Raw genomic sequence first — 12,726 nt, 5'->3', positions numbered from 1 at the left:
TCCATCCCAATCAACCTGTCTTTCTGCTTCAGGTACAGGAGACCAGACAAAAGCATACTGATTCACTACAAAACCATTTCACCATCCCCCAAAGAACAATTCATTTTGAAGCTGACATCACAGATGGGATGGGTCTAAGTGGCATTTTCACCCAGGATGGCACAGCTGTACTCACAAACCTAAGTCAAGATGTTCATACGATATTAAGATTTGCAAGCACCATTGGCTCTCTCCAATGAATAATTGCCAGAAACAGAACAGATACAAGAGCACTTTAAAAAGTTCATGGAAAGATTCATATTATATTTTAATTCTATTTTTCCACAAACTTTTAGAAGTACTCTTGTATAGAGCAGTTTGTTCTAATTCAACCACTTCAGACCAAGCACAAAAGTGTCACCTACACAGTAAGAAACAAGTTTACTTTGGCGTACTCATGTGTCAGATGCTTTGTCAGACAAGAATCCTCCCAACAATTCTGTAAGACAGTTGACATTACTGTTCCCATTTGAAAAAACTGAGGCTCAGTGTGGGTGAAGTAACTTTGCAGTGAGCTAACGGGAGCTGAAACTGCGAGTCTGTTCTGTAGAACCCTGGCCCAAAGCTTTCTTCATAGCATACAGTTTGCTGGGCAGTGGTGGGAGGGTTAAATAGGATCCGTGGAGTAGACAGTTGGACTCACAGAAATAGGGATGCTCCATGGCCTCTCTTGCAGTGAGCCGTGACTGGTGGTCATATCGCAGCAGCTTGTCCAGAAAATCCAAGGCCTCAGGGCTGACAAGATGCTGGTTTTCACTGTGGACAAAGCGTTCCCATCGCTTACGAGAGTGTCTGCAGAGCCAAAAGGGGGAATGAGAAACTACCATGGGGTAAAGAAGCCCAACATTTCATTCCTACATTTTCCTTAGTGGTTAGGAGCCCATCCAATAGCAGAGAGAAATCAAAAATCAAGAGTAGTCTCATACCACTATGCCACTGGAGGGACAACAAAGCTAATCAGTGTTGCAGAAAAGTGAAATCTGGGTCTTCTCAATTTAAAGAAACATAATTCAGGTTATTTCATAAGATGTAAATGCTCCTGTACAGCAGAGGGTCAGGCAGCTGGGCTAACCAGGGCTCTTTCCCATCCCCACACACATTCCTGGTATCTCTGCCACTTGGCAAGCAAAAGCCTTTGCTTCAGGTAAGCCCAGCTCCTCCTGTTAAGTGTAAGTGGTTAGAGTATTAGTATTTTGTCTAGTCACTACTGTCAGAGTCATTGCATATCAGTTTTGGAGCATATGTTTTTATTTCTATTTCTTTTACTTGGAGAGGGTTTTGTCCTCTAAAGATGCAAGCTAAATCAAGAGAGACTTTGATTCTTGATTCAACTGTAACCCTTCTACTAGAACCTACATTTCATTCATTTCACAGGAGTCCTCTATTATCCCCACACTCAGACTCCTGTGAGTTTGGGAAAATGGCCATTTAAGCCAATGTTTTATTTTATTTTTTATTTTTGGCAGCTGGCCAGTACAAGGATCCACACTCTTGACCTTGGTGTTATCAGCACTAAGCTCTAACCAAGTGAGCTAACCAGCCAGCCTAATCCAATGCTTTTAACGCAGTCCTGCTCAATACAGCATCCTGCAGCACTGAATCACTAACATATGAGAAGTGTTGGCAAAGAGAACATAACTATTTTGAGGATTCAAAGTACCAGTTCACACCAAAAGTGCTTAAAAGCCACAGATGTACAGATTTTGTTCCATGACTTACCTGCCCAGGATATCATTGAAACGTGGATCTAATTCAATGTTGTATTTGTCAATATAGTCATATAAATCTTCTGTCCCCAGAACCTTGGCTATCCTCACCAACTAGTATTGAAGAAAGACAAAAACCCACATCACAAGCACATTACATGATTAAAACAACAATCAACCATGACTGAATTAAAAGAAAGGGATCATCATGCCTACAGGTATGAATGGGTTACCTCCTAACAGTTTACACTTCAAATTTCTGCATGTGGCAGAAGTGGATTTCCACATAAAATTCCCTAAATCAACATGAAAGTGTTAGTTAGTAAAAGCAAACTGCTTTCCTTTTGAAATGTCTCCCTAGTGAAGTCTTCATTTTTTTCCCCTCAAAACCCAGTTGAAGATGTCACTTCTTTTGGTAAGCTCCCCTTTCACACTCACACTATTCAGCACTACTGCCTTTTGTACTTTGTCCCACTTCAATAGACAGCTATGACTGCAATTTATTTCCTTACATGCTTAATTTCCTTTCCTTTGAGAGGAAGGACTATTTTTTCTCTCTTCCTGTATTCCTCATTCCTATGTAGCATCTGATAGAGAGTGGCTGACTTTCACTTAATTCAGGTGGTATGCTCTAACTTATTAAAAATGGCCATTGTGCTCAAAGGAACAGGGCAACAGTACCTTCCACAAAGTACTGGAATCATTCGAGGTTCTCTTGAATGAAATGGCCCCTTGATCTTCAAGGGGGAAGTGGAATTAGTCATCTGTATTTCTACTGCTACACATCAATTCAATCCGTATAAAGAGACAAAAGGATCATAGAAACTTCACCACATATAAATGAATATATTGAAGAAAACATTCCCAACTCTAATGAAGGCTCATGTTAGGAGATTTTAAGGTAATGTCTCATTTTTTAATCTCGATGACAGTTACATAGCTGTTAATTTCAATATTACTCTTTGAATTATACATTATGTTTTACAAAATATTTTATATGTATACTTCACAATAAAACAAGCAATGCAAACTAAAAAAGACTGGGGGAAAATGTCTGTTTTCAAAAGGCTAACCTTGTAGTTCTTAAACAGTCAACCTGAGGATCAATGTCACAAGCAGTGAATTATTCCCCACCCTCAGATATTCTGAATTAATAGATCTCAGGTGGGTAGTTAGGGATCTCTATTTTAGCAAGATCCATTGGGGTTTCTAATGAGTAGGCAGGTCTGGCCATCATTACATTAGACCAGTAAGTTCCTTAATGGGAACAACGTATATCACCTGATCGTAATTGTCATGTCCATGGAAAAATGGCTCCTTCCGGAAGATCATACTTGCCAGCATGCAACCCAAGCTCCACATATCCAAACTATAATCATACATCTGCGTTAAATAAAGAAAATTCATTGTTACACATGAATCTCCAGACTTGTCACTTCAAAATAAAAAACTTTTTATTTAAAAAAAAAACTTCACTGACTCAAAGTCAAAACACTAATAACATCTTCATGTATTTCTTTTCGGTCTTTTCTTCTATGCATTCTTTCACCCAGTATTAAAAAAATTTGTAAGGGCTGGCCAGTGGCTCACTCAGGAGAGTGTGGTGCTGATAGCACCAAGGCCACGGGTTTGGATCCTATATAGGGATGGCTGGTTCACTCACTGGCTGAGCGTGGTGCTGACAACACCAAGCCAAGGGTTAAGATCCCCTTACTGGTCATCTTTAAACCCCCCCCCCCCCAATAACAAAAACAAAAAAAGAATTTGTACATACTATTTTGAATTGCTTTTTTCACTTACATAAGAAAAGTGTCAAACTGTTAGCTTATGGAAACCTTTAATGTGTACCATTAATATTTTATTACATACATGTTTCAGAATTTTATCTTTAATTTCCCCTTTATTTAAAAGATGACTGGTGGGCCAAGCCCATGGCGCACTCGGGAGAGTGCGGCGCTGGGAGCGCAGTGACGCTCCCACCACGAGTTCGGATCCTATATAGGAATGGCCGGTGCACTCACTGGCTGAGCGCAGTGTGGGCGACACCACACCAAGGGTTGCGATCCCCTTACGGGTCACGAAAAAGACAAAATAAATAAATAAATAAATAAAATAAAAGATGACTGGTAAGGATCTTAACCCTTGACTTGGTGGTGTAAGCACCACGCTCTCCCAAGTGAGCTAACTGGCCATCCCTATATAGTGATCTGAACCCGGGGCCTTGGCGTTATCAGCACTACACTCTCACAAGTAAGCTACGGACTGGCCCTTACTTTCCCCTTTAATAGGGTAGTATTTTGTTTTTCATTATAAGTAATGTAGTAAAGAATATTTTTATGCATAAAATGCTTTTTGAGCTCATGGTTATAGTCTTAAGATCCCAGAAAAGATATTTCTAGGACAAGAGTCTAAAACTTTTTAAGGAATCTGATAACCTGGGAAGACTGCATGAAAGGTACTCCCAATGATTTTTAGATTTTTAAAATACTTGGTAAATCCTACTAAATTATTTATTTGGTTCTTTTTTCTATTTTCTGAAGAGAAAGAGGGATTTTTTGGGGGTAGGGAGGAGGGAAGGTCTTTATATTTAGTGTACTCTTTAGGAAAACCACAAAAGAACATGCTTGTTTACTCTCAAAGTTCCTTAAAACTAGCTTACAATTCTCAAAGTAGTTCTAGAATTTCTGATTAGAAAAAGTATCCTAAGTATATACTTTCCCTTATGTTAGGATCAAATAAAAATCTATTCATATTTTACTGACATTATCATAATAAAAACAACACAAGTTACAGTAGATGAATTGAGATGATTTGTATTTTACATTTCATATAAAAGGGACAGCTATGGATGTACATAAATGGCCCATATTAAAAGGCACAAAATGACATTTTTTTGCAAATTATGTGCAAAATAAACATGGGACTGAAATTGTACCTGCCATTCTCTTCTCACCTGATAGTCTACAAGTAGCTCAGGACCTTTGAAGTATCGGGAAGCTACTCGAACATTATATTCTTGGCCAGGATGGTAAAACTCAGCTAAACCCCAGTCTATTAGCCGTAGCTAAAAGGAAAAAAAAAAAAAAAGAATCTATCACAAGCAATTTTATTTTCCTCTAAGCTACCCCCACATTCTGCCATGAGAATACTCTTCAAAAAACACCAGCCATGTCACTCTACTAAAACCCCTTCACTGACTTATCTATATAGTCTTTAGGATAAAAATCAAACTTCTTAGCTTGACATACACCTTTCTCCATAATCTAGTTCCTGAAAGACACAATATCATTTTGTGCTTTTGTGAATTTCTCAAACTGGTCATCTATCTGATTAAAATGTCCCCATTATCCAAGCTATATTCCTAGTGATGAACATCTCCTTATTTCTTGGAATAAGGAGTTAGCTCCTCAATGAAGTCTGCAGAACTGACCATTGCCTTCAGCAGGCCTGAACCTCAGATATATTTCTTTAATAGAAACTATAACTTTTTATTGTATGTTTTCAACCTTTCTTTTTCAATATGGACCGTAAATTCCTTGAGGGTAGGGACTGTTTTATTCATCTTTGTAATTTTCAGAATTCAACATAATTCCCAGCATACAGGAGAAAAATGAAATATTTGATGAGCGAATGAAGAAACAGAAAAGCCATACAATCCAGCTTTTACCAAAATGTGTCCTGAAGGTGGAAAAAGAACAAGAAGGACAAGAGGCAACCTTATTTGACCAGCACTGTGTAAAGCATGACCATGATGTGAAGTGAACAGTAGGCCTTGAAGAATAATGCCTGACTGCTCTGGCACTAAGTTTACTGTTTACATCTCAAAACTAAACCTCTGATTATTCCCCACAAAACCAGCTCCACTCAGTCTCCCTTTTCTCAGTTAAAGGTGATCCCATTCATTGTTATTCAGGCCAAAACTTAAAACTCACTCTGGCTTCTTGTTCTTCATACTTTGCATTTAATTTGTCAACAAATCCTGATGGCTCTATCATATTCTGACCATTATTGTCACCTCCTCTGCCACTGCTGCGGTCCATGCCACCATCATCTCTTGTCTGATTTACTGCAATAGCCCTTTCTCCTAATTCGTCTCCCTGCTTTCACTTTTGTCCTCTATTTTTTACACAGCAACCAGAACAATCCTTTTTAAAAGCTGTTTATTTTTAAATGACTATGGATTCACAGGAAGTTGCAAAGATAGTAGAGGTTCTGTGTACTCTTCACCCAGTTTCCCCCAAATGTAAATTATGTAAACTACATTATAATATCAAAACCAGGAAACTTACATTGGCACAATTCAGACAGATCTTATTGATATTTCACATTCTACATGCACTTGTATGTCGGTATAATATATGCAATGTTATCACAAGCAGAGATTCATATAACCTCTACCACAAGGTATAGAACTATTCTATCACCACACAGACATCTAGAACAGTACCTGTTACTTAGTAAGTGTCTAAAAAAATACTAGTTGTGTGAGAAAAGCACCTATGTTCCAAAACACTACAAAAGATAGTCAACACTTCCTGCAAAAGATGGGCTTGGTCACCTTAAAAACCGAAATGTGATAAAGCATGTGGCCATTACAGCTCTCAGGAACAAGCATTTGTAGAGGTCAGAGGCCTCATGACACTTGCTAACAGCAGCAGAATTTTCTGAATATTTCATCTACTTCACAATTGCACACATTTAATTCCCACAACAACCTAGTGGCAAGCAGAGTGGTACACCCATTCTACAGGTAAGAAAAATAAGGCATATGAGGAGAAAGGAGTTTCTCTGGAAACTAGTTATTCAGTAAATAAGACTAGAAGCCAGTTTTCCCAGCTAAGATGAATGTTTTGCACACTATACTAATCTGTTTCCTTCTTGATAGTATTAGGAATATGAATAATGGCTTAAACACGGTGATTTGTTCATTTATTTTATCCATTCACCAAATGTTAAGTGCCTAACAGCTACCAGGGACTATGACAGATACTAAGGATAAAGTGTTGAAGATGGCCCAACACCATCATGTAGATAAATGAGACTTGTCAGTCTATTACTTTACCTTTCTGTGCTCATGATCAATCATGACATTATGGGGCTTAACATCTCTGTGCATAATTCCCATGCTGTGACAATAATCCAGGGCCTGTGGGAGAAAGGAAAGTGTTAGCTTGCATAGGAGTGATTTTTTTTTAACAGTTAAAGTCCTTTACTTTTTCCTCCATGTAAGTTTTCCTTCCAGCCCTACAACTCTCCTAACAGAGACTTCTTCAAGATCCCACAGTCAAACAAACTCAGCTCTCTGAACTTTAAGTTCCGTTCTGGACACAATTGTTTCAACATCCTTTCTGTTCAAAAAAATCCAGAGTGTATACCAACTGCACCACTTCCAGTTTTTCCCTCTCATCCAAAGCCTAGATTATTTTCACAATCACAGGCCCCTCAAAAAAAGAAAACTTGTCTGTACTACAAAACCTCTCATTCGAAAAACAGTAATTTTTAAGCAGCTAAGAGTCTACAATGGCAAACTATGGCCCACAGGCCAAATCTGGTGTGTTGCCCATTTTTGTGAATGATGTTTTATTACAACACAGACACATCTATCTGTCTGCATATTATCTATGGCTGCTTTTGTTCTATAATAGCAGAGCTGAATAGTGTGACACAGACACTATGGCCCACAAAGCCTAAAATATTTATCGTTTGGCTCTTTAAAGAAGTTTGCCACCCCCGACTTAGGTCATCAAATCCAATTTGAAAACAGTTTTCAACCTCAAACTAAGGTGAACTGAGTGGCATAACCTTTGGGGTTTGTTAATCCCAGCCTTTTAGTCAACTGATGTCACTGGCCAAGTTCTTGTCCTTCCTGAAGGGTAACTTAGGTTCCCTAAGGTTCCCAGGGCTAGGCAAGCATATCTATAACTTTCTGAAGCCCTGCCTGCCACAAGACTTCATGAGTCAATGCAAAGATCAAATATCTCTGCTGGCACAATCTCTTGGGTACTTCTAAGGTTCAAACAGCAGTTTTTATGTCAACCCTATTTATAAAGAAACCTTCACCAACTCTTAGCAATTCTCTCATCTATAAAGCTGTTGTGGGAACAAGATATTTGGTGATCCCACTTTAGAAATCAAAGTCTACTCTCAATCAGCAATCCCTAAGCAGAGATTTATATAATTCTTAGGAAAATGACCCTTTAAGGGCCGACTTAAAGTTTACTGTTTTACTTGTTGAATCTTAAATGAAACCAGAAGCCAGCACATCAGGAGTTGTTTTTACAAGTTTTGACAATTTAATTTTAACTTATAGGAGCACAAAGGAGATCACAAATATTTGTCAAGGAGTTGGTCTCAGCTCTCTTCCAAAAACCCTTTTCAAAGCATTCTAAATTATACTCCTACGAGACCCCATTCCATAACCATTACGTTAGCACAAGGGTTCTGATACTACAAATGTATTAAAAATTTATATATAGAGAGAGGCCCCTTCTTTCCACATACTATACAAAGTTAACTCACTGGCTTTTCTACTACCATCAGTTGGACTTTTTCACAAAGGCAAGACCAAATTAAAGCTATTTAGTATCCAAGGTTCCCTTACCTTCAGAATCTCATACATGTAAAATCGAATATCATAGTCTGTTAACGTCTGGTACAATTGCTGTTAAAGACAAATGCAACATTTGAGCCATGAAATAATGCTGATAGGAAGGCAATTTCTCATCCTCATTCACAGTAATTCAAACCATGACTTGGCTCATTTGCCATTGTTCCAAGATCTGTCTGTTCATTGCTATTTCTCCAAAATAACATTCACTTTAAAGAGATACTCTGGGTCTTCAACTCTACACCTAAAAGTGAAGAATTACTTAAGCTCATATTGCTGAAGCTATAATTCACTGTGGGGAACATACCAATATATATACATAAAACAATACATTGATACGCATTTACAATTTAGTTTGCTTTTCATTTACCTTCAGACCTTCCCATAAAAGGCATTTTGGCAAATACACAGCCTCATTAGTAGGGAAATAACTCATCTTTGGCGTACATAGTCGGCACTGCAGATCACTAGTGAGTATGCAGATGGCATGATGCCAAACCAGTTGAGCTAATTTAACAGAACTATTCCGGTCCCAATTTAAAAGTAAACTCTGTGAACAACTGTTATATATCCTTTCCAGTTTCCAAAGAGTTGCAGAATTTTTTTACATATACACATCTTCAAATGGTTAATGGTGTCCTTTGACAAAAATTTTCTTGACGTTATCGTTCTGATTCTAAAAGTTTTTTCTCTTTACCCCTATGAGCAAAAAATAATTCATCTATTTACTTATATATAACATTCTTTATACTGGACTGGTGCAAAGGCAAGTCAAATACCTTTACAACTTGTACTTCAAGAGTGTCTACATTCTTCTGTCATACTGGAATTGAGAAGTATTTGAATTAAGTAGGCCACTGGATGGGTTGGAATTCAGAGATATCTGTTGTAGAGGTTTGTAGTATAGCAGAATTTGACATTATCCCCAATTTTTAAGATGTACAGCTCAAGGGGCTGGCCAGTTAGCTCAGTTGGTTAGAGTGCAGCCTTATAATACCAAGGCCACAGGTTTGGACCCCCTGTACCGGCCAGTCAACAAGGAAGAAAAAAAAAAAAAAAAGATGTACAGCTCGGAGTTTCTGAGGAATCCTAAGGAATAAGTAGTCCCTACTTTTACATACACAATATATTCCTTTTTGAACACTGCCATAAGGCCAGATCCAGAGTGAACATGTGTTATTGCCTTTATTAGGTTGTACATCAGCAGAAACTGTCAAATGAGTGGTAAAGATGTTGAGAAATAAATGTATTGGTCATTAAAAAGAGCACTAAACAAATAAAGGGCAAAATACCAAGATGTAGAAAGTGGGTACTGCTTATATGAGAGTTTTTTAATCCTACAATTTAGCAATGTAAGGATGAAAAGCTCTTTTAAACAAGTTAGAAGCAAGCTCTTCTAACAGTATCATCCCTAAAAGGGTTTCTACATGGTCTAAAAACCCAACAGCTTGAAATGTTTAGTTGTATATTATACCTTGAAGTCTGTGTTGTTTACGTGTTCAAAAACCAAGGCGGGGGTTCGTGACTAGGGGAAAGAAAAAGAAAACACATATTAGCAATAGCCCTAGCAGCTTTAGGGGGCACAATGTTTGCAGATGCTGTGTGGTGAATTTGGCAGTCCTCGCCTCAGTAGTAAGAAACCCTCTATTGCTACAAGCCCTCCCCGCTCTGATCATCACCACACTTTGGTCATTTTGGGGATGGATTTCAAACAGAAGACATGGAGCTGAAGTCTCACCAGGCTCTAGGCAGCCCGACAATGCGCCCATCGCCCATCGGCATCGGACCTGAGTTTGCAAAATGGATTAACCCATTTCAGTTTCCAGTGCTATCAGTCTCTTAGCCTAGAAGAATAAGAAATAGTCTGTGGGTGGAGGTCTCTTTGAAAGAAAGACCCAAGCTAGTTTAATGGTATATCTGATTAGGTATTTTTAAAGCAGGACTTAATGGTGAGGGTGGGAAGGGGGAACAGAAAGAGGCCAGTTGTGTTCCAGGTCAAACACCAGCTCAGCCCTGGTGGGCCTTGCTAATGCCTACTACACTCACCACGGGGTCTTTCACAATGTCTGCCAGGGTGATGATGTTGGGACCTCCTCTCAAATTCTCCAAAATCTTTATTTCACGCTTAATTTTCTTCTTTTTTACTGGCTGAAAGGATAAAAGTACATCAGTGGAAAAAAAATTACTTCAGAGTACTTCAACATTTACTAAATACATAAATCGTCTATTTATGAGATCCATGAAGGAAGCAAATGTGTCAGACTCTGAATACCCTTTGCCTAGCACCGTGCCAGGCACTCTGCAGGTACTTACAAATGGTGAATGGAAAGAAAACAAGATTTCCATTCCAAAGACCAGACCTTTGCCGAATTAGCATTTAATTTCGATCATCAGTCTCAATATGTCAATGTTTAAAAACCTTACAAACTAGCAATTTAAAGTCAATAATACCATGGTATATCTTTAAAAACTTTTTATCGGGCCGGCCCGGTGGCGCACTGCTACAGTGCGCCGCTTGGGAGCTCCCGCCGAGGGTTCGGATCCCACATGCAGACTGGTTCCCGCTCACTGGCTGAGCGAGGTGCGGGCGCAACACCGAGGGTTGCGATCTCATTGCCGGTCCGGTCTGGTACGGGCGCAACACTGAGGGTTGTGATCCGTTGCCGGACACGAAAAAAGACAGAAAGGAAAAAAAAAACAAAAACTTTTTATCAATTAGGATGAAACATGGGCCCTTTCTATTTCTTCCTCCAAGTCTATAACACCCTAAAGGAAATCAGCACCAACAGCAAGCATGGCCAAAACATCTTTGGGCAGCATAACCTTGTGGGTAAGTGTGGGCCTTGGGGTCAGAACGTCTAATTCAAATCCTACCTTTATAACCTGCCAGACTACCTAATGTGAATCCTACCTTTGCTTACTGTTAGTTGTGTACCCACAGGCAAATTATATCTTTAAGCCTTTCATTATGTGTAAAATGAATAACAAGAGTAGCTATCTTATAAGATTGTCATAAGAATCAAATTAGGTATATAAAAAGACCTCAGAATATGGCTGGGACATAATACATAATAATATCCGTCTAGCCTTATCACCAATACTCTTGTAAATGAATCCCTCCATTCTAAAAAGATTACTCTGCAGAGTCCTTAGGGTATATCTCCCACATTCCTTTGTCCTCACCCATCCTTTCTACATCTGTTCTGGTATAGAAATCTTTTTTATTTTTCAGAAGATGGCCTTGGTCCAACTGTACCTCCTTCATAAAGCCTTCCTTCTGAATAGCCTAAAACTGTGCTGGGCCAAACAAATATGTATATATAATGCAAGCCACATATGTAATTTTAAATGTTCTAGTATCACATCAAAAAAGTACAAAGGCCAGAAGCAGGCAAGAAACAGAGCAAGCACCTGGGGTCCAAGGCCGGAGCCGAGGGCCACCCTCTTGCCCGAAAGCAGGCAAGGAATACACCGAAAACACCACTTACACACGGGTGGCCCACCACAGCCACTGCCACAGCCACAGCTGTCATGCAGGCAACCCACCAGAACCTCAACTGCAGTGACACAAGGAAAGTCACGAGCGGAGACCAGAGAAAGAGTATGTCTCTCTCCTCAAAGCCCATTCCAGCGTAACAGAAGAAGCAACTGCTCTACCATGCCCCTGATGTATTTCTGATTTTAATAATTTCTGTCTTCTTTTTTTCTTGGTCAGTCTAGATAAAGGTTTGTAAATTTTGTTGATCTTTTTAAAGAATCAACTTTTGGTTTGGTTGATTTTATCCACTGTTTTTTAATTCCCTATTTCATATATTTCTGTTGTCATCTTTGTTATTTCCTATTTATATTTGCTTTTGGTTTAGTTTGCTTTTTTCTATTTTCTTAAGGTGGAAGTTTACATTACTGATTTGAGATTTTTCTTATTTTTAATACAGGTGTTTACAAGTATAAATTTTCCTTTAAGCACTGCATGAGTCCTGCATCCTCTAAATTTTGATATGTTGCGCTCTGATTTTTATTTCAAAGTACTCTCCAGTTTCCCTGATTTTTCTTTTTACCCATTGTTTATTTAGGAGTGTTGTTTAATTTCCACACATTTGTGAAATTTCTAAATTTCCTTCTGTTATTTTGGTCAGAGAACATATTTTCTATGATCTTAGTTTTTAAAAATATATTAAGACCTGTTTTGCAGCCAAAAATAAAAGTAAAAAGGAGCTAGCCAATTAGTTCAGTTGGTCAGAGTTAGCTTTAGCTGTAGCCTTATAACACCAAAGTCAAGGGTTCAGATCCCCATACCAACCAGCCAACAAAAAAAAAAAAAAAAAAAAAAAAAAAAAAAAAAAAAAAAAAAACACAAAAAAAAAAAAATTTTTT

The 12,726-nt window shown here is 38.5% G+C and overlaps 1 protein-coding gene across 2 annotated transcripts in view; it reads right to left on the bottom strand.

The window, feature by feature from the left end:
* CSNK2A1 (casein kinase 2, alpha 1 polypeptide) overlaps positions 1-12,726 on the bottom strand; it is a 55,920-nt gene that overhangs the window by 5,833 nt on the left and 37,361 nt on the right. For both annotated transcript variants that reach the window (XM_008576060.1, XM_008576059.1), the window contains 8 exons: positions 10,399-10,500; positions 9,827-9,877; positions 8,347-8,406; positions 6,808-6,891; positions 4,699-4,809; positions 3,027-3,128; positions 1,759-1,859; positions 683-831 (listed from right to left, as the gene is read on the bottom strand). In XM_008576060.1, coding sequence (XP_008574282.1) covers positions 683-831; positions 1,759-1,859; positions 3,027-3,128; positions 4,699-4,809; positions 6,808-6,891; positions 8,347-8,364 — 565 coding nt within the window. In that variant the 5' untranslated portion in view covers positions 8,365-8,406; positions 9,827-9,877; positions 10,399-10,500. The remainder of the gene's footprint in view (positions 1-682; positions 832-1,758; positions 1,860-3,026; positions 3,129-4,698; positions 4,810-6,807; positions 6,892-8,346; positions 8,407-9,826; positions 9,878-10,398; positions 10,501-12,726) is intronic.

This window comes from Galeopterus variegatus, unplaced genomic scaffold (assembly GCF_000696425.1).
Source record: "Galeopterus variegatus unplaced genomic scaffold, G_variegatus-3.0.2 Scaffold1282, whole genome shotgun sequence".
In the NCBI taxonomy this organism is placed as follows: domain Eukaryota; kingdom Metazoa; phylum Chordata; class Mammalia; order Dermoptera; family Cynocephalidae; genus Galeopterus; species Galeopterus variegatus.
The sequence above is the reverse complement of the archived record's forward strand: the minus strand, read 5'-3'. Positions and strand labels throughout refer to the sequence as shown.